General features: G+C 44.8%; 1 protein-coding gene across 4 annotated transcripts in view; it reads right to left on the bottom strand.

Annotated features, from left to right (window-relative positions):
* The window catches only part of CA10 (carbonic anhydrase 10), a 488,580-nt gene extending 466,410 nt beyond the window's left edge, over positions 1 to 22,170 (bottom strand). The window contains exons 1-2 of one of the 4 annotated variants that reach the window (XM_053212276.1): positions 22,052 to 22,170; positions 19,872 to 20,503 (exon numbers count right to left, since the gene is read on the bottom strand). In XM_053212276.1, the coding sequence (XP_053068251.1) occupies positions 19,872 to 19,932 (61 nt within the window). In that variant the 5' untranslated portion in view covers positions 19,933 to 20,503; positions 22,052 to 22,170. The other 3 variants (XM_027034159.2, XM_027034158.2, XM_053212275.1) reach the window with 3 other exon arrangements.
* Positions 22,171 to 22,478: the final 308 nt, after the last annotated feature.

Here is a 22,478-nt window from a genome sequence, read left to right as displayed (position 1 = left end):
ATCCATTTTCTGGTGATGCTGACGGCAAAAGTGTCCAGCTCTATGGCCACCAGTGGTGTCTAATGACCCCTCCACATCAGTGAAGGGATCTGACTATCTCTGCCCAGTAGTGGCAAGAGGAGGAGTGCTTTCTAGAACAATCCTATAGTATATCTTGTAAGTCTACCCTCCAAGTCCAATTCTTTGGCTCACTCATAGATTCTGAGCACTTCAAATGCTTTAATGAACATCTTGTCTGCTTGCCTGAGTCTGAAAAGGGTTCTGTTATTTCAATTTTAGCATATGTGCTGCCGAAGCGAGCACGGGTTCTGTTATTTCAAACTAAGAACCTCAAGTGGACACAGCCTCCGGTCTTAGGTTATAAGGAGAGCCTGAAGAGAGGCTGGGAGTGTTCCTAGAAAATGGGGACAACAAAGAATTGTTTGGGGTGCCTTTTAAGGGGCCGAGTACTTAGTAAAAGGGCTCTGAAGAAATGCTGTGACATCATTCTAACTAGGGGTTGGTAAACGGCACCATTCTTTATCATAGAAGGGGTGAGGAGGAGGACCGAAAGGGAACACTCTACGTAGCTGGACTCTGAGACTATGCTCTTTTCACCTCTTCCAAGGTAGATATAATGCTGTTTGTAATGGAACAGGAAGAGATTTTGATTATTAATGTTGGTCAGCACGGATGTACCCTTCAGTGTTTTTCAAAATGCTTTACCACCATTACTTATTTATATTAAATTACATAGTCTTGGAATATCCATTAGTTTAGAAAACAAAAGTACATCTGGCTTAAGACTTCCTCTCACCCACCGCCACCCTCACCCCTGCATTATCTACAGCATGCTCACCCGGGGCTCTTAGTTCACCCCTTTGTAGGACGGGGGATTTTGATCTTTCAAAATAACATTTTTTTCGATTGCTCTCTGCTCTCTGCCTTTTGCTTGCCGTTAGCAGTTCAAATCCTGACTCTGGCAGTGAGTAGCTGGGTGACTTGGGAATGGTCACTTAACTCTCTGAGCTTTCTCTATCAAGTGCTGACACCTCCAAGCAGGTTTGCAGACAATACTGAGTAAGTGTATGGGATGCCACTGAGCTCAAGCTCTGGATCCAGACATATCAGAGTTCAAATCTTAAGCTACATCCTATCAGCTGTATGTCCTTCAGCAAGTTAGCCTGGTTGCCCTGATCAATAAAATGGGAGATGGGCAAGCACTCCCTTATAAAGGTAAAACCAATAAATGAGATGATAGGCAGAGAGCTCTTTGCACCATGCCTGTTAGCTACAAACAGTGAAGGAGTTGTCTGGAGTGAGTCTTTGTAGAGAGTTAAGGCATTTTCACACGGAAGAATAAAATCAACTTGTTTTCACACATCCCCAACCACCACCTTCTTGTGGTCTCTAGTGTTCTCAAATGCTCAGGAAACAGACATTTAAAAGCTGATGCTATTGGCAGAGATCAGATCTGCAGTTGCTTGAGTTCAGGGATGAACTCAGAGAGGAATGACTCGAAAGGGGCACAAGGAAATTACGGGGATGATTGAAATGTTCTGTAGCTTGATGGTTGTGGTGGTTACGTAACTATATTCCTTCCCTAAACGCACCAAACAGCAGAGTTAAAATGAGTGCATTTTACAGGCGCCTGGGAGGCTCAGCAGTTAAGCATCCCACTTCAGCTCGTGTCATGATCTTGCGGTTCACGAGTCCGAGCCCCACGTCGGGCTCTGTGCTGACAGCTCAGAGCCTGAAGCCTGCTTCAGATTCTGTCTGTCTCTCTCTCTCTCAAAAATAAATACACATTAAAATTTTTTAAATAAAATAAAACAAATGAGTACATTTTATATACAGTACACTCTGGTAAAGTTGATTTTAATTATTACGTTATAGGCACACTAGAGCAGGGGTTGGCAAGATTTTTTTCTGTGAAGGGCCAGAGAGTATTTTAGTCTTTGAAGGCTACATACAGGCTCTAATACTATAGGCTCAGGTCTGCTATTGTAATGCAGAGGCAGCCACAGAGGATAGGTAGCTAATATATAAATGAATGGGTGTAGCCGGATTTTGATACAATTTTATTTATGGATCAGAATGTGGTTTTGTATATTTTTCACGTTTCATGAAATCTTCTCCTTCTTTTGTTTTTATCGAATTCATTTAAAAATGTAAAAATCATTTTTAGCTCCCGGCTTTATAAAAACAGCCAGCAGGCTGGCTTTGGTCTGTGGGCCACTGTTTGCCAAGCCCTGCTCTAGAGTCCCAAAGAGCCCGTGTCAAGCAACATTCCGAAATCTGCTTTAGTGGCTTCTCAGTGCAAATGTCAGGTCTAAGAGCTGGGAATGCCAGAACCCACTCCCTCTGTGGCCAGGCTAAGCCTCTGCATCTTGACTTCAATTTCCCCATCTGTCCAGGGAGGACGGCAACCATCTCCCAGAGCCCAGCAGAACTCATTCGGCTTGTTATTTGGGAGAAAATGCTCCCGTCCAAGTGCAGAAACTGATCATGGCTCAGGTTATGTGTCTGGCCTGTCTCAATTGTCAGGGGGAAAGGTTTGATTTTTCAGGTTGTCATTCCTAAAATTGCTTGCCTTTCCAGGTGATGTTCTTATTTCTGAATGTGGTCTGACCTTCACATTCCCTAAAGAGGAGGGTTATTTTTTCAAAGGACTGGCGGCAGAAGGTGCTCACAGAAAGCTTGCTCCTTCCCTGCCAAGCTGCCATCCCCGGCAAGAACCATCCCTTAGGGGACAGTGGCTTCCCCTCAGAATGTTTGTCTGGGCAGGGCCACAGCTACTCCAAGCTCCTCTGACAGTAAAGAAGGCTTTACAAATCCAACTCAGCACAAAATAAGAGTTCCTTTTTGGTTTCTGACAGTGGTAGGTGCTTAAGGAACCCCCTGGGGGTGGTAGAGACTGCCAAGATACCTACGGAAGTCAAGATAATCCTGTCGTTCAAAAACCTCAAGGCTTTAAAAACTTTTTTTTTTTTTAACATTTTGTATATAATTTAATCTTTCATTGAAAAAAACAGATTGCCCGGGCACCTGGTTTCTTATTCTACCTTTAGGAAGTATTCAAATTCATTGTTTGCATTAAGGGGTTGCAAACTTTTCCTGTAAAGGGCCAAACACTAAACATTTCAGGCATTTCAGGGAACAGAGTCTCTGTTGCAGCTACTCAAGTCCGTTGCTGTATAAAAACAGCCAGAGACAAATGAATGAACAAGCATGGCTGTGTTCCAAGAAAACTTCCTTTACAATGCAAGGCGGCAAGCCAGATTTGGCCCAGAGGCCCTTGTGTGCTGAGCCTTGTCCTAAGTGGTAGTATCTCTAAGAGGGACTAGGCAGAAAGAGGTAATACAACTTAAGTCAACAAACACTACTCAGCATATCTGCAAATAATCTTGCAATTATCGCTACAGACTGGGGAGTAAAACCCACCCAACCAGCATGCTGTGCTAGGAGTGAGAACAGAACACACAAGCAGACTAGACAATTCTTGACCACGGTGAGTTTTCCATCTGACAGAGGAAGCAAGTCAGGTCAGTGATAAGTAGCACTGAAGACTGCAAGAGCCAATGGGGTGTAAAGAACCAAGAGAGGACTTCCAACTTGCGGGATCACAACAGCCTTCACAGAGAAGGAGCCCTCCGGCTGAACGTGTGACATGGGCAAGATTCAGGTGGTTGAAAACCAGGTGGGGAAACACAACACGAACAGCAGCACAGGTAAGGATGGGCAAAATGCATTCGAGGAATAGAGAGCAGCCAAGTTGGAGCAAAGCTGGAAAGGTGTTTACGGAGTATTACAGACGACTTTTAAACATCGGTTTTAACAGTGTGAACTCTTGTAGAGTCAGCGGGGGGTATGAAGTTTCTGAACTTCTACTGCAATGTTCCTTACAAAGGAGGTAACTCAAAGAATCCTCCTCCTTTTCAAAGACCATGTGACTGGCCTCATCTCCCATGTTATGAACATGATGTTACTAATGAGCCACCTTTATTAAGCCATTATTATATGGCCAATGACACACTAAATGCTTTACTTTCATAATGCCATTTAACACACATAAAAAAATCACTGAGGTGGTTCTTTTTATCCCCATATTACAGATTAGAAAACAGATGCAGGAGAAGTCAACATCCCCAAAGCCTTCCAGGTTGGAAGAGGCAGTGTGTGGGTTTAAACCTAGGTCTGGTCTGTCTGTCTGTAAGCTTTAAAATCACTCTCTCAAATAGTTTCCCGGTGCATTCAAACATATTTCTGTGTTTTAATAGTTAAATGATGTATTTTTTAAAACCTCATTTCTAAATTGTCTCTTCCAAATGTTTCCTACTCAAAAAATCCCCAATACTATGATTGCATGTCTCATCTTTTTATCTTCCTAATTATTTTCTTCAAGAGCAACAGATTCATAATTGAAGATTTAGAAATTTAAATTCTGCTCAAAGTTCATCTGATGTGAGTTCACTAATTTAGCATGAAATTGTGATTTTCATCAATCCCACATCTATCCATCCACGTACATAATTATTTTCATATTGGTTTGGTCTACATGTTAGGCAGGACCTGCTTTAATGCACACAAACCATGCATTTATGTCATGTGCCTCTTGCTCAAACAGAATAGTGGAATAAAATTTCAAGTAACTAAAACCACTTATAAATAAAATTTTACAGGAGAACAAACTATTCATAATAGTTACTTTCAGGTTATGGGATTATAGGTAATCTGTTTCCTCTTCTAGTCTTCTCTTAAAAATTGGGTTATATTAGGGTTATAATTTTAAAATGTAATCATGTAAAAATAGTCTCAGAAAAAAAGGTTATGAAACAACACATTGGGAACTAAATGCAATTAATAAAAGAATTTCCTAGTGCAAAAAGGAGGTATGTCCCATAAAGTCAGCGATTCTTGCTTATGTGCACTTTAAGCTAGCAAGTCTCATTAATTCACGGGGCTCTAGTATCAGGTGTGGGTGTATCATCAGCTCCTCGAAACTCAATCAATTTAAGAGAAACAGGAGTAGGGGTTTAGTGGATTAGCCCCAACAGGCCATTAATCTGCACATTCTCCATTGTAATCCAGCCCCTACCAACGTGACTGGGGGGAGGGGGGTGGTGGGGAGAATCCCACAAAAACATCCAAACACTCAGAAAAGCTCCCAAGCTGGCTCCCTAGAGACACACATGCTTAGGTCACAGTTTGCTTCTCTTTACTTAACATCAAGACAGCCTTTGTCATCTGTCAAATTTCTTGTTAGTTTTTCTTTTATGCCTTTTGCTGAAATTCTCAGATCAGATATATTTGAAAGGGAACCATGTCGCAATCCCAGGAATAGCTCAGCATTTAATTATCATTTTAAAAATCATTCTCTTGAGTGGCTATGAAGCATAAATCAGAACTATCATTTCATGTTGCAAATTTGTTGAAAAAACATAGTTAAGGTTACCATCTGCATAAATTAGTGGTTGGGGAACCTGGCAAGACTGAGTAATGAAAAGAAAACAGAATAACCAAATTCCAGTAAAAAACGAGCAAGGGATAGTTTTAGAAGATGTAAATGTTATATCTTTTATCATAAATGGATTAGATCCTAATACCTCATTTCTTTATTGCTCTGGCCAATAAGCCAACATTTACATCAAGCAAGAAAACCTATGAGCAAATTCCTGACTCAGGGATTTGTTTATGCCACCAATCTCAAGGCCAAATATTTACTGGATTCCATGAGATCATATACCTATATACAGGCCTTGATAAGTCTAAACCCTAGTTGTAGAATGAAAAGGACGTGGCATTAAATACACATTTTTTTAATTATTAAAAAAAATGTGAGCCAGACTCAGTAGATTGCCTCTGAAGATCATTTTATGAAAAAGACATGATTGTCTTCTTTCTTATTACCTTTAAAATATTCCCCAAACATCCTAGCTTTCCCCTGGTGAATCAGATTCAACCAGCCTCAACTGATTATATGTTATGTGCAGGCATTGTGCTAAACACTTTCACATGAATTGGCTCATTTAATCCCCATGTTTTACATGATATTGCCAAATTCCTTCCTAATTTTGCCCAACATCTTTTGTTCTTCTAGCTTCAGCCATAACAATATGAAACCATTTATCAAGTATATCCTATGTGCTAAGCACTAGGCTGCGTTTTAAAATTTCAGTCTCTCTTAACTGATGTTATAGATGTTACTGCTTCCAGTCTATGAAAGAGGATACTGAGGATTACTTAGAGATTTTAAGTGACTTCCCAAGGTCACAAAACAAGACGTGAAATTCTAAGACTCCAATATATGGACCACATGGTTTTCAGTATATGCTTTTATGAAGCAATGATGCCCACTTGAGTCTTTCCAAGGGTCTCACTAGAGGGCTATAAGGTCATCTTTCTACAAGCATAGTTCAGGCTATTCTCTGATCACCCCTTGTCTTATACTTGTCCATCTTTGAAATCATTGGCCACTTTCCCGCCTACTCACTGTCATGAAAGTTCTTCCTGCAATTTTTCTGCCTTAACGTTTCCCAAACTGGGAAAGTTTAGCATCACTGGACAACTGGACAGTAAACTTGGATAACTCTCGGTAAAAGCCTCTTAACATTATAAAATTCCGAGTTGGAAAGGGACCTAGAAATTACCTGTCCAATGTCCCTGTTTAAATGGAAAAAACTGGGGTCCAGGCCGGTAAAATGACTTCCCCCAGACCACAGAGCTGGTAGCAGCACTCACATCAACATTTTCTAACTTCCGTCCCATTAATCTTTGCTGCCATCCACCTGATATGTTCTTCTGTACAATTTATAGAAATATGTTATTAGAACAATATTCCAGAAGTCTCAAAATTCTGGAGGCGCCTGGGTGGCTCAGTCCATTAAGTGTCCAACTCTTGATTTCAGCTCGGTTAACGTCTCACCGTTCATGGAATCGAGCCCACACTGACAGTGCACAGCCTGCTTGGGATTCTCTCTCTGTCCCTCTCTCTCTCTGCCCCTTTCCTGTTCACACACACATGCACACACGCACTCTCTCACGCGCACTCTCTCTCTCAAAATAAATAAATAAACATTGTTTTTAAAAAGTCTCAAAATTCTGGATTTAGGATAGTGATTTGCTTGTTCTTAACCATGGTTTCTTGTGTCTGATCTGACTTATTGAGCAGAACAACATTTTGAATACCAAAGCTATTTGGGTTTTGTCTAATAGTTTCTGGGGTGGGCCACTGTTGAAAGGATTTTTGAAGGTTTAATCACTGTTCTACATGCTTGTTGACTTTCTCAAGGAATTTAGGCGTACTTCTGGAGACTTATAAAAAGGTTGTGCATTACTTAAAGATGTAATATGGTCAAACCACAAAGAACTTCCTACTGTTTTATCCATTTATCACAATACAGGGATGATTTTAAAGAAATAATTCAATATAAATAAATATCTATGCCTCTTTGACATCAGTTATAGCAACCGCCTTCTAGATATGTCTCTTGAGGCAAGGGACATAAAAGCCAAAATAAACTACTGGAACTTCATCAAAATAAAAAGCTTCTACAAAGAGACAGAAATAATTAATAAAACTAAAAGGCAACCTAAGCAATGGGAGAAGATATTGGCAAATAACATATCTGATTGATAAAGGGTTAGTATCCAAAATATATAAAGAACTTACAAAACTCAACACCGAAAGAACAATTGAAAAGTATGCAGAAGACACAAATAGACATTTTCCAAAGAAGATATACGGATGGCTAACAGACACATGAAAAGATGTTCCACATTACTCATCATCAGGGAAATACAAACCAAAACCACAGTGAGATGTCACTTCATACCTGTCCGAGTGGCTAAAATAAGCACAAGAAACAAGTGCTGATGAGCACGTGGAGAAAAAGGAACCGTCTTGCCCTGTTGGTGGGAATGCAAACTGGTGCAGCCACTCTGGAAAACAGTATGGCGGTTCCTCAAAAAGTTAAAAGTAGAACTATCCTATGATTCAGCAACTGAACGAGTAGGTGTTTACCCAAAGAATACAGAAACATTAATTCAAAGGGATACATGCACCCTGATGTTTACAGCAGCATTATCAACAATAGCCAAATTACAGAAACAGCCCAAGTGTCCACTGATAGATGAATGGATAAAAAAGATGTGATATATAGGATATATATATATATATATATATATATATATATGGGTTTTGTTTACATATACATGTATGTATATATGTATATACGTATATACATACATATATATACATGTATGTATATACGTATATACATATATATATATATATATATATATATATATATAACAGAATATTACTCAGCCACCAAAAAGAATGAAACCTTGCTATTTGCAATGATGTGGATGGGACTAGAGAGTATTATGCTAGGCAAAATAAGTCAGTCAGAGAAAGACAAACACCATATGATTTCACTCATAAATAGAATTTCAGAAACAAAACAAATGAGCAAAAGGGAAAAAAAAGAGAGAGAGAGGCAAACTAAGAAACAGAGTCTTAATCATACAAAACAAACCGATGAGAGGTGGGAGGGGGAGGTGGGAGAAACAGGTGATGGGGGGTAAGAAACAGGTGTTATGATGAGCACTGGGTATTGTACGGAAGCACTGAATCACTATACTGTATACCTGAAGCTAATATTACTAACTAACTAGAATTTAAATGCTAACTAACTAGAATTTAAATAAGAACTTAAAAAAATATCTCTACAGACCAAAAACAAAATAAAACAAGACATATGCCCCCCCAAAATGGCCAAATGTAGAAACCTAGATCTCAAAAACAGGGAAAAAGATAAATATAAATGATGCTATTTTAGATGAATAAGTTACATGGAACTATTGTAAAGAAAGTCCTGAACATTAAAGCGACAGACACCAACTAATGGTTCGCCAAACCGCTGTCCCTCTGCTCCTGGACACAAGGCTAGGGTGCAATTCCCAAGCTCTTTGGCAATAAGATGGGGCCATGTGTCTGACCATAAGTGATGCACACAGCTTTCCTGCTAAGCCCATAAAACCTCTCCCACGATCCTTCTCCTTCTGCTCCATTTGCTGATACTGACCTAGGACAGCATTGGAAACCCTACCCTAGAGAGAGCAGAGCCTCTGTCAGCCTGGAGACTTCCAAGTCACCACAAAGACAAGATTCCTTCCCTTCCACCCCTCCCCCCTCACCATGGCCATATGCACCTTATACATGCACGTGCACACACACGCATTGACACCAACGGCCAATTAATGTGAGCAGGAAGTAAGCTTCTATTGTGTTAGGTCACCAAGATTTTGGTGTTTATCTGTCACAAAGTCTAGGATTTCCTGAACTAACATAGTGAGGAAGCAAACAGGGAAATACTTCAGATACAATGTAGAGTTAAAAAAAACTATAAATATTTAAGGTTGAAAATGTTGTAATTGCAAACTTTGGTAAATAAAAACCTAGTCTATAAGGAATCCATTCGTTTTTCGCAATTTCCTTTGATGCTGTGATTTTGCATTAAAAGGAACTCAATGACTGCCACCATCACTCACGTCTGTGACGCTGAAAACCTGCACACACAGTCCCCAACTTGCAAGGAACCCTGATCAAGGAGGAGCGTTTCAGTTGAACACGCCTTCAGCCCAAACAGCAAATGCACAAACACAACTCTCATTCATTAATTTGTTCAGCACATCTTACCTTCAGATGGGGCACATTACAAGACTTTACCTGGCTCAGTCAAGCCGTAATTTCAGCAGTTCTAAGAGCAGGAGGAAAGAAAAGCGAGGGGGGGTGCACCAACCCATGCAATTAAAATGCATACGACTCTCACTTAGCCACAGCACAGCCCTTCAAAGACCGCACAGAACGTCTTCAACACGGTGGAAAAACAGGGATGGAGTCTATTACAAACACAAAAAATAATGACTTCACTACTTTATATGTCATTCTACCAGGATTTGAGCCTCTGGGACTTAGAGCTGCTATCATCACGGTGATTATAAGAGTCAGCTATCCAGTGACATTCCTGTTCACACCCGGGCCATACAGCAGAAGCCGACTGATTACTCATAGATGCCTCGCTTTCTAACTACTAGTATAATCTCCATATATCTACGGAGAAGTTAATAGGAGGGGCCTTTTTAAAATTAGGGGCCCTAATTTTTTTTTTCAAAATTAAATTAACAAGCAAACTGACCACAACAAACCATCCAACTGAGCATTTCCCCGCAGCTGTGGAGATCACCTAGAAGATTCTAAGCAGAATGTGCAGCCAGTTCTTTCCATTTCTGGGCCCCAGAGTCTCCCCGCTGGTAAGAACTAGTGGTTCAGTTACAGAGGCCAGAGGGAGAAGTCAAGGTCTCTGATCCAAGACTGGAAACACCTTAGGAACCAGAGTCATTTTCTGTATTAGTCTGCACCCAGACTAAAGACTGGGTGGGCTTTTTCCCCCAAAGCACTCTAGTGCAATGCTATAGGGCAGTGAGCTTTCTCAAGTGCTGGCTTCTCGCAAACTGGAATCCAACAAGCACATGCCATATCCTAAGCAAACTCCTTTAACGGGAACAGAGACGACATGGAGAAAGGAACAACAACAACACATCCGCTGATCCTCAGTCTTCCTGATGCAGGTGTTACAGTGTGGAATCAACACAAAGGAGCCAAAATACATTGTAAACAGCTAACAGTGGGTTTGTCAAATGCAGAGATGAGTTCAGTCTGAGAAGAAAATAGGAAGCTATCAAATATATGGCTCCCTGGGAAGGTTCCAGTCAGCTCCGCACGCTCAAAGACCCCCATGCAGTAGAAGCCAAAGGGCAGCCAACAGAGATCTTCTTCATCTCTCCTCCCTCCTGGCCTCACATCTTATCTCCCACTCTCCCACAAAAGCAAGAAAACCATTCTAACCCCACTCCTTGTTACTCATTTATGTAATAATCCAATCATTCATTATTGATCATCTACTAAATGCAAGGCACTGGGTTGAACAATGGGGGGAAAAACCCACAATATTTATGTATCACCTACCATACATTCTATAAGGGCAAAGATCACGACTGATTTGTTCACTACATTGCCTGGCCGAGTGCCTCCCTCAAAGGAGGCATTCACTAACATTTTGTTAATGAATGAACTGACACGTTAAACGCCAGGGGTGGGGGGCAGAGCCCTCCCTCAGATATGTCCCTTTTTTGTTCATTTCAAGAATCCCATGAAGCATTCATTATTATCCCAACCTCACAGAGGAAGAATGGCCTATGCTCACTCAATACATGCTGCCATCAAAACTGTTTTCCTTGAGGGTGAAAGGTAGCTGTGTGTGGTAGGAAGAGGGGGCAGCGGAAGGGGAATATGTTGACTCATATCCTTCAGTAAGTGTGTTTATTCCAATTCTAGCACTGCTGCCAAATGTGTTGTGAAACCAGCGGGACTTGGCTCTGGAAAACTTCACCTGAAAGTCACAGGCTTCATTTCCTACCGCCAGCCCCTTCAGCCACGGGGCATGAAGCATTGGACAAAGTTAAAGATTAATTCTGCATTTACTGTGACAAAGGTCACACCTCTCCCACATGAGGAGGAAAAGGCACTTGCAGGCTGTCTCCTTCACAGCCACAGATAATCTCTCCACTGCCATCCTGATGGTACCTTAATGCAAATGTAATCAAGCCCAAACACTGGCTACCCCATTACCAGCCCAATCCTGCTAATAAAAAGCAATTATGGCTCTCTTAAAAAGTCAATCGTGGACCATCTCTTACCACTTACAGCTCCCCACCCCAACCCATGCACGATGGAAATCCTCCAAAGCTTTGTGTAGGGTTTTATGAGACAGAAAACTGCAAAAAGGTAGAGGGAAGACTCGATTATCAAAGAGGATAAGATGACAATTAGCATACTGCCCACTCCAGAGTCAGCCAGTGGGTTCTGGCTTTTTCCTAGGGTAGAAACACATGGGGGCAAACTAAGTCAGGAGATAAATTCTGCAATGTATATCTGGCTTATTTCAAAAGCTTCTGGGAAGCCACCTGGAACTACAGGTGACACTGGAAAATAACCAGTGATCTGGGCCAAATGAAGCAGAGCGGGTTCAAAGCTTTAACCCTGACTCATGTGTTCCTAATGAAAAGAAAGATGTAAGCTAGAGCTACTTCTTGGGCCTTTAAAGGACGCCTCCCCTGCACTGAGAGGCGCAAGGGTGGTTTTCACTGACAATTTTTGCTTGCAAGGTGTTACTGTTATTGGAATCCTATCTCCCCAACCTCCTCTATCTCAACCTCATCCATCACACCCCACTCTCTAGTGGTTGCCTTATTGACCTCTTGACAGCCCCTGCATTCATCGCGTCTTCTCTAATACTCCTGCCTTTGCAAATGCTCTTTCCCGTGATCACCCTTCCCCCCGTTACACTCCTCCTGGTCAGTCGGCAAAAATCTTCCATTCTCGAGACTCGGCCCAAGAATCGTTTAACACTCTTTTCCTCCCTCCCTCCCACCCCCAGAATGAATCAGATGTCCCTTCTCAATACTTATCAGATTCTGCTGTAACTACTAATATTCTTTAAATTGGTCTCTTACTGGATTGTGAATTGCTGGAGGGAAAGGTCCATGTCTGACTCATTCCTGTAGGTTCCCCAGGACCTCACACATAGTGCACCCTCCATAAATGCTGAGTGATTAAGTGGACAGAGGAAGCCATTTCGTTTTAGGTCTCTATACTTGCTCTACGGTAACTGGACCTTCGAGAGGGTAAAATGGGTATATAATTTAGTGGGCCATGAGGATACCCTCCCAAGTGAACAGAGTGTATTGGAAGTAGGTGTGCAGAGTGGAATAAGGGAAAACGGCTAGAAAATGCTTTGCAGTGCGTCAAGCATCCGTTTCATGTCAACTAGAGAATCTATTGCTTGGTGCACGATCTTCAACAGCACAAAAGCGTGCACGGATGATTCACTTCTCTTAGCCTGCCTCTAATGTTAAAGCCATCACTGTTAATGTTATCATTGTTATTCAAGTACAAAATTGGAGACATTTGCATTTGCTCCACATGAAAATACCAAATCTCAAAGATTAGGGTAAATCAGGTCCATAACAGATAGGACAACTGACTTTTTTTCTTTTTTAAGGTCTGTCACTCAGAATGTTCCATTAATGGCCTAATTGATCTATTAGACCAGTATTTCTTAAATGGGTTTTGTGAGCAAGAATAAAGGCTGACAAGAAGACAAGGAATGGAGTTTCTAAGTTATTGCTTATTGCGATCAAAGTTTAAAAAGAATTGCACATAAACCTTTTTTATGTCCTTTTCCTTACCTCCACTTTAGCTCCTCATAACAAAAGATAAAGTCTAAACTTCTTATCTTGGCTTTCAAGCCCCCTTCACACTGGCCCCAGGTTATTCTTCCAGCCCTGTCTCTAGTCACTTACTCCGGCCCAGCCGCTCCCCATGCCCAGTTCGAAGCACTTCTGATACTTTGTTGGGTTTTTTTGACAGACTATCCTTGCCTCCTTGTGTGCCTTTTCCTTCCTATTCTTTTGAAATCTCATGTATTCTTCCAGCCTTATTCAAATGTCTTCTCCTCTATGAATCCTTCCCTCCCCCACTGGTATCCACCAACAAGAGTTAACTGCTCCTTCTTTACACTCCCACAGCACTTTGTGCCCAACTCTATCCCCTGGCAGGGGGATAGAGTTGGTCCTTGTCAGGTCCTTGTAAGTACTAAGGACCAGGTGTTGTTCATTTTTGTGATTCCTATGCCTGACACAAAGCTAGCTGGCAATCCTGTTTTGCTGAACACTAAAGAAATGACTGAGTTGTTCACTGGCATTTACATGCACAGGTGCAAGGTGTCAATAACAAGTGACAAGTTATTGATGCCAATGGTGATTTTACCGGAGTAGCTCTAGTTCACTGAGTGACCACTACATGTTAGGCACCAGGGCAGGATCTTAAGCATATTTTTTCCAATCCTCATTTTATAGATTTTACAGAGGCTCCGAGAGCTTAAAGATGTTCTCTAAGACCACACACAGGGAGAGAATGCCAAAGGGAGGATTATTATGCACAGGCCTCTCTTCATTCCAAGGCCTATACTTACTCCCCTTTGACAGGTGTCACTTGGCCCACGGTAAATGTATTCCGGACACCATGTTGGCATTTTACAAATAGTAAGTGACAATTACACTGTAGGATCAACAACCTTGGGGAATCAACCATTTTACAGACGAGAAAGCTGCAGTCTCCCCAAACTCAACCATCTACAATCCCAAATAGGCTACAAACCATGCAAAGTGCAGCAGTGGCTGGAGACTTGCAACACAGACTTACAACCCAAAGAAATGTTAGGATTTCACACAAATTTTAACCAAGTTCAGTCCATCGAAGGCATGCCAAGATCCATAATAAAAAAAAATAATAAAAATCATGAAGTAATTAAATATCTGAAGGCACTCTACATTCTCTCAATTCAATAGCTCCCAAGGTGAGCTCATCCCAACTTGCCATAAAAGTGAACCTTTTATTCCAACTGGGACTGTCTTCACTCTACATCACTCATTCCTTCTCCTCTCCTTTGGATGATGTGGTCCCCTCCATCCCTTCTCTCCCACCTCCAACATTTATCTAATATCCTCCTTTTCCTTTGCATCCGGACTTCTCTCTTCTGCAGCATGTATGTCCGTTAGCAAACAACAAGGCATTATTCTTAATGTTTTTGTATCACTATACACTTTGTGCATTACAACTTTGTTCTTCTATCTTAGCAGTCAAGCATTATTCTTATCATTTTACATCACTCTACATTATGCGTATGTACCTCAACTTTGACTTTCTAACTATACCTTAAGCATGGATCATTCCATGATACAGTGACGATACAGGTACTTTACATTTACATAACACAAAGAACATTCAGGATCACCCTCTGAGGTTTCCCTCAACAATTCCTTGAAACGGGCAAAGAGGATATCGTTTCCATGTTACAGAAGAGGAAACTGAGACTCTAAGAGGCTAAGAGACTCACCCAAAGAAGTAATTAAGGAAGAGTCTGACTGCAGAGTGGGTCTTCTAATTTCTATACTCTTTGTATGAAGGCTTGCCACCATACACATTTATGGAACCTGGATCTATCTCTTCCTGACCTAAACCCCAGAGCTACATATGCAATGCTTAACCAAGGTGAAAAGTTGAGGTGTTAGGTGCTGATGGCCAAAGATGGCAAATCAAACCCCCTCTCCTCCCCACCCAAGAAAATGACTGTCCACATTGACACTTCTCTTTCCCCCAGGGGTTTTATATTACTCAGAAAGACTCTCATCTCACGGACAAGAAAGTCCCATCTGTGATGATGGTATCTGTCAGGGACTGGGCTATAGGACATCAAAATGGGAAACTGCATTTACAGGAACCATATTGCCAATAACATCATCAGATAAGTAGTCTTTGTTGGGGTGGGGCTCTTTTTGTGTGTAACGGAATGTTCTCTTTCAAGTCCTATTGACGGCATACGTAGTTTGCCATTTTGGAAGCACTTTAAAGCTGGGTTTATACAGAGTTATAATTTACAAGCAGAAAGAGGCTTATGGCCCCCTGGGTAATAAGTACTCCGTTGTTCCCAGGTGATTTATTAAACTTTCCAAGCCTCACCTGAGTACTGGGCTCAAAGAGATAAAGTGGGTTTTACTCATAATATGCACCAAAGCCCAATACTACCAACCTCGTTTATATGAGAAAGTGAAGAGACATTTCAAAGTTGTGAAGCCAAGGCCTCCTTGAAAGTAGGATTCATACTCAGTGTTATAAAATGCGCTTGCTCATGATGTTCTTTTGCTTTTAAACAAGTTGAAGGAAGGAAGGTAAAGGCTCTGTTCTTTCCTGGCCTCACAAACCTGTGCAATGCCTGATTTGGAGGGAGAAAAAAAAATAATTCTATTACTGCAAGCTTCCTGTGCCTCAGATACCGTGCTAAGTGAAAATCACTTAATATGTTATAATCCATGTTACGAAGGGGTGGGGTAGGTACTATGATCCCCTTTCCACACATAAAGACACAGAAGTTGAACCATTTTAATTTTCCAATTAGGAAAAGAACGTATGAAATATTCCTTGCTTATAGGGATTGCTGACCACCAGGTGCGGGTGGCAAACCCAGGTAGTAGTATCCACTGTTTGACTGACAGTCATATACAACTCAAATGCTACCTGATTTCTAGTCCTGAACTGCAATCACCCTAAACCTTCACTTCCAAACTCTCTAACTCACATCCATTTCACATAATTCATTCTTTCAGTCTGGAGACCTCGCAATAAAAAAACACTTACAAAAAAACATTTACAAGAACTCTTGATCCCAAAAGAAATGAAATACTGAATTCTGACTCAGTTAGACCTGGGTGTGACCCCTCCACGCTGAACTGCTGTGGGCTTTGGCTGCCTCATCTATAAAACTACCCTACAAATTCTTAGATGAATTAAAATATGTGCAATATTATATAATACCCGTGAAAGCACCACATAATTTTAATTGCTATTGCTATTATTATGAATAAACTGACAAAAAAGTAAAGTTACATAGAGGCACGTAGGATGTGTTGTGGAAATTAAATCCGACAGCTGTCTTTGGACCTGGAAATTCTCTCCTGGCGCTGCTAAGCATTCATTCTCGCTGATCTGAGCTGCTTTTGTAAGATTGGAATGGTGCTCTTGCTAACATAGAAAAAAAACATCCTGGTTCTCCTCTCTCTCCCTCTCTCTTCCCCCCTCCCTCCCTCTCCCTCTCTCTCCCCCCCCCCCTCCCCCTTCATTCCTCTTCACAGATTTTCGCTGCCTTACACTTTTGGGAAAATGACATCTGAGTCTGATGTGGAACAGAACTCCCAGATCGTGGCATTCCTTCTTAAACCTAGCTGTGCTGTCCTTTTAGTAGCCAAAATTGAAATGCTCTCTCAAACAGAAGGTACACATGCTACAGCCCCAGCAGTTAGTTAAGCCTGGTCAAGTGGACCCCCAGTCCCCTCTGTTGACAGCTTCATCACAACCAAGTGACGAGTGCAGAGCCATCAAATACATGAAAACCAGGGCTCTGTATTTTAACAAATATAGCCACTCAGGCCCAGGCAAAAAAAAAATGCCTTGGGTACACTTAATTTGGGGAATGGGGAGGGAGAGGGTAGGAATCTTTGGTTAACAAAGCACTAAGCACCAGAGTGTTCCTGAAAGTCAAGGCTACCAAGTGAAATGCAGTCACTATAGGCCAGACCTACCACCAAAATGTTCCTTCTGTAAAGTGTTTACACTGCAGATTTTTGCTGACCTTTTCTAGTCATGAAGTCCACCCCACCAATGCATCCATCACGGATGCCTGGTGACTCAGGAAGAATTAGTACCCATTTACTGGGTAGGGTAATTCATCCCAAGATAGAAGAGAGGTGCCTTGTTTTTTAAATTTTTTTAAAATTTAAGATGTAGTAGGTTCTATGATCAGAGGGTTATGTTCCTTTTGGTAAAAGCTCAGTCGTGAGTAAATTAAAACTGCAAATCATGGAAACAGAAATGAAAGACCCACTAAACTCTCCCTGAGCCGCAATTATTCAACCTTAGTGCACTGTATACCTATACCTCTTAAGGCTGCTAAACTGTGGCAACTGTGAGTCATAATTATATTATTAATCAGAATTAGGACGTACATGGATACCACTGAACGTGTAGTTGTTTTAGGAGGGAGGCCACCTTGGCCCTGGAGAAAGTACAGTCTTTGAAAATTAAGTTTATGGATGTGTAAATGTAGAGTCCATAATGTTGCAACTCTGCAACATTAATGTCTTCATACAGTGCAAATTAATGCAGAGCCTAACTAGGCATTTGGAACGCTAACCTAGTTTTCTGTGTTTAGCTAATAGCTGGCAATTTTGCTTACACTTTTATCCTCTCATTACATAGCAATGATGATCATTTAGTAAATACATGTGAAAGGCCACATACTCCATAGCACCTCTTCTGGGTTGGAAATAACCCCTTCCTAATACTTGCATTTATATAATTTAGTTACTGATACACCAAGTCAAGTGCAGCTGTGATAAGGAGCCCACTAGTGCCTCTTTTGGAAGCTAAGAACAGACCCATTCTCAAAGGGTTCCTTTGTAATGGCCTGACCAAATAAATGCAGGGTAGGGGTGGGAGACAAAGGACTGTGGGGGGTCCAGAGCCTCAATGCATGTTAACCCTTTGTAAACCTTAAAGGGACTCAGTTGGCTTCTCTGCTTTGCAAATTATTTATGATGGTGAAGAAAGGTAAGGAAAGGCTATTTTCTAACTAGTGAAATATTAAGGAACGAGAGAGTTTGGAATAGACATGTAGAAGAGAAAGACGTAAACTGTGGTCTTCTAAGGTGCCATCCAGTCCATTCCTGGACATATGACTGATATCAGCCCTTACAAGTCACCAGGGAATGTTTCCTTTCAGACGCAGAGGGGGTAAAACAGGTCCCACTAGAGGATTTGGGGTGGTCCCAGGGTACTTTTTCTTGTCTCTAAAGTATTACAGAGGCAAATCCTTAGTTTGGTGGCAAAGCCCCAAACAGAATGATTTTGAATTCAAGATTCCCCATTCCTGCCCTAGGAAGAGAAAGTTGACACTGAGCAGTGGTATTTGGAACGAGGTCCAGGGTGTGCACAGACAAGGATTTTGGAGATCCAGAACCAGAACTAGCTTAGAGGGTGGGGATTGGCTGGGCCAGGGAAGATGCAGGAAACAGGTCCCTCCACCTCAGTGCTGCTCAAACCTGTCTGCTCACAGGGGCAAGGTGCCTGTTCTCCTCTTTTGGTGGCTTCAGCGGGAAGTTGGCTGAGTCCCCAATTCTGCAGAGGGAATGCAGGCTGAGGGGAGCGCTGGGAATGGGTCCTACCCTAGGCACTTTAATGACAGGTGTGAGGGGAAATGGGGTAGACACTCTCAGTGGGAGGAGACACTGAACCGAACTGGGAAATACTGCTGATCCTGGGGCTTTTTCTCATGGCTCCCCTCCACACAGCCAACTCCCTGCACCAACAAAGACACTGCTTGGAAATCAGAATCCCCTCCAACACGAAGACACACAGGCAGGCAGGCACAAACCCTACCCGATTCACCTCATCAACTCCTGAAACCACAGACTGACATAAGTGGCCTCAGGTCAGTGAGGCTGAGCTACCATTCCACTGGGAATTAGGAAAGGCTACCATCTAGAGTGGTATTTCCCACAGAGTGTTGTTTCAGGCAGGCTTGGCTTTTACTTGATGTGGAGCATGGCATGCTAGCATGTTTTAGACCACCAGTTCTGATGTGCTTGGGGAAGGCACGGAGGACCTCCACATCCCTCTCGTCCCTGCTGGTGGCACTCTCCAGTCCCGCATCCTCCCGCAGTCTCTTGAAAGTGCCTAGATACCAGGGCAGGGCTCTGCGTCCATTTTGCCTGCCTGGAACCTCCGAGTTTGGGAACTTTGAAAGCCAGGGGATGGGGGTGGGGGTTGCCAAGGCTCAGATTTGGGGGCCAGAGTTCTCAGCAGGAAAGCCGTTGAAAATCAACACCCATCTGCCTCTTGTTTCTCATCCCCCACCCCTTCTATGTTCCAGGACTCCTAACAGATAATAACCATCTCTCTCTCTCTTCTCTCTCTCTCTCTCTCTCTCTCTCTCTCTCACACACACACACACACACACACACACCCACCCTTGGGCTTAGAAGGTTTTTCATTCTCAAGGCAGCAAACCCTCAGAACTGAAAGGATCTCTGCCACCCCCCCTTCCCCTCCCATCCCGCGAGGCTACTTGAGCGCCTACACACAATAAAATCCCACACATTCCCAACAGCACAACAGAACCCCAACCCGCCAGGGGTTCCAGCGCGTCCCATACCTGATATGCAGACGATGAAATTGGCTTGAAGAAGAAAAAGCACCTCCCAGACTATTTCCATCCTCTGATTCTCATTCCAAGTGCATCACTCGACGGGAAAAAGGGGGGGAAGGGGAGAGCCCGACACGGCACACACACATACAAACACGCACACACTTGCGAGCGAGCGCACACTCGCACTCCCACCCGACAGCCGGCCAGGGACAGTCACCCCCAAGATCAATATCGCAGTTTGAATTGTTCCGGCAAATCTCCCCTCGGGCTCGACGGATGTGCGCCCCAGATGTGCTGACACATGTCCGATGCCTCGCTGCCCCGGAGGTCTCCCCGATCGCCGGTCTCCGCTCCTCCTCGCACGAGAGGCGGAAACAGCACTAGCAGCGGCGGAGGCAGCCACCTGAAGCCACCAGCGCCGGGCTCTTCCTGCAAAAACGAGACCCCGATCCGCCTGGCGCCCCAAGAAGACATAGACGATAGCCCCCCGCCGGGCCGCGCTGCACAGTTCCGGGCCCCCGGCGCTCGCAGCTCGCTGGCTAAGCCCAGGCAGTCCGCGACAAGTTGCCCTCGAAGTCCGCCCCCCTCACCGGGGCATGGTCAGAGGCCGGCTGCCGCGCTCCGGGGCCGCTCTCCTCCTGCTTCCGGGGGGCGGGGGGAGGAGACGCCACCGCAGACAGGGAGACAGAGAAAGAGAGGCAGAAATTATTGCCCGAAACCGCCGGCAGGCTCCGCCGACCCTCCCTGCTCCCCAAGTCGCGCGCAGCCCGCCGCCTCCGAGTCCGGCTCGGGCGGCGCATCCAGGGCGCCAAGCGCCGAAGGCGGGGAGCCGGGGACCCGGGCGCGTCGGGGGCCCGCGGGCTCCCCACGTCGCGCGCGCGCTTTCGGTCCCTCTGCTATTTTCCTAGGCTCCCCGGAACCCCCGTTGCCTCGCTTCCATCGCCCGCAACTAGCACCGCCGCCGCCGCCGCGATTTTCCGCAATGCAACTGCAGGGGTCGTTATTTCCTCGCCTACGGAGCCCGACGCTGCCCGATTCGGAGGGGAGGAGGAGGGCAGGTGGGGCGGGAGGAGGGGGAGGAGGGGGCGGCCCGGCCAGGTGAGCGTCCCCGCCGCCGCCGCCGGCCCCCGCCGCAGCCCCGCCGCCCGGCGCCCGGGGGCGGAGGCAGGAGGCCGGGCTGGGGAGCCCAGGCTTAGCGCGGCCATAAGGAGGAGGCGAAGGCTGGGCGTCGGAGCCGCGGGCCAGCGCGGAGGCGCCTGGGCCCCGGCCGCTCGGTCGCCCACCAGGACTGGGAGTTTCTCATCTCCTTGGAAAGAACTTCGCGCCCGCCGCTGGGGCGCGGGAGACCCGGGCGGGACTCAGCCGGGGCGCTGTGATGCGCTCTCCCCCTGCTGCGGAATAGTGGGGATTTTTTTTTTTTTTTTTTTGCATAATTCATTCCCTGCCCTCTCCCGCTCGTCCCTCTCCTGCCCCCCCTCCTCCTTCCCCCTTTCCGCTCCAGTGCCAGAACACTACTTACCCCAGAGTTCTCCTCTCTGTACGTTCCTAGACCAGGTGCAACTCTCGCCCGCGAGTCCCTCACCTCCCTCCTCCCCGAAGGGGGAAAAACCGTCTTTCCAAGTCCGGGTGCGAGCAGTGGCCGCCGCCAAACTGCGCCTCCGCTCAGCTCCGGGCGGATCCGAGACTATTGGAAACCCGGGCTTGAGGGGAGCCGGCTTCCCTTCTTTTCTGTTTTTTTTAGTCTGCTTTTCTTTCGGGAAGCTCAAGTGCTTTGGAGGCTTTTGCTGGGCTCCAGAATACTCTCTGCCAGCGATACTCAGCTGCTTCCACCGAAGGAGATTTCCCCACCAAATCCGCGCGCGCGCGCGCGCACACACGCCCAGCGCGCGGCTTTCCGAGTCCCGGGGGGAAGGTGGGGGCGGTGTGAGCACCACCCACCGCCGCGGCGGAGGCCGAGGCCCAGGCCCGAGGCCGCGGGTGCGCAGAACGACTCGCCGCGACCCGGGGAAGGACGTGCGTCCGGGCGGCCGCTTGGAATGCAGATGCGGGGGAATTGGGAGGAAACCCTGCGCTCGGGACTGTTCGCCCGAGAAGAGGGCTGGGAGCGAGAGAAGAAAAGAAAAATTGTAGCACATTTGCATCGCCTCTCTCGCCGCAGCAGCGGGTAGAGAAAGCCCCAGACCTACCTCTTTGGGAGAGCTGGAGAAGAGGAGGGCAGGGGAGGGGAATCCCTGGAAAGATCTCGGATTTCTCGGCGCACTTGTCCGGATTGCAAACTGTGACGTTTGGAGATCTTGCACAAGCGCGGATGGACACACACAACAAACACAAACACACACGTAACCCAAAGGGTATTTTTTGCACTTTTTAATTTTTCGTGTTTAGAAGCCATTTCCGTGTGAGTCTCGGTCTAATCACCGCAGAAAGGGCGGAGGAGTGGAGAGGGAGCAGGAGAGGGAAAGAGGGTACCGTGCCTCCGCACAGAGTCAATTGAGGGAGGCTTGCAGGCTGTGTGGCATGGGAGGGCGGGCAGGGTTGGAGCCAAAGGAGTAACACTGCGGCGCTCCAGGCTTCTTGAACCGACTTCAACTGCCCTGGAGTCTGGCGGGTCTT

This window comes from Acinonyx jubatus, chromosome E1 (genome assembly GCF_027475565.1).
Source record: "Acinonyx jubatus isolate Ajub_Pintada_27869175 chromosome E1, VMU_Ajub_asm_v1.0, whole genome shotgun sequence".
In the NCBI taxonomy this organism is placed as follows: Eukaryota; Metazoa; Chordata; class Mammalia; order Carnivora; family Felidae; genus Acinonyx; species Acinonyx jubatus.
Note: the sequence above shows the minus strand (reverse complement) of the source record. Positions and strands in the feature narration are given on the sequence as shown.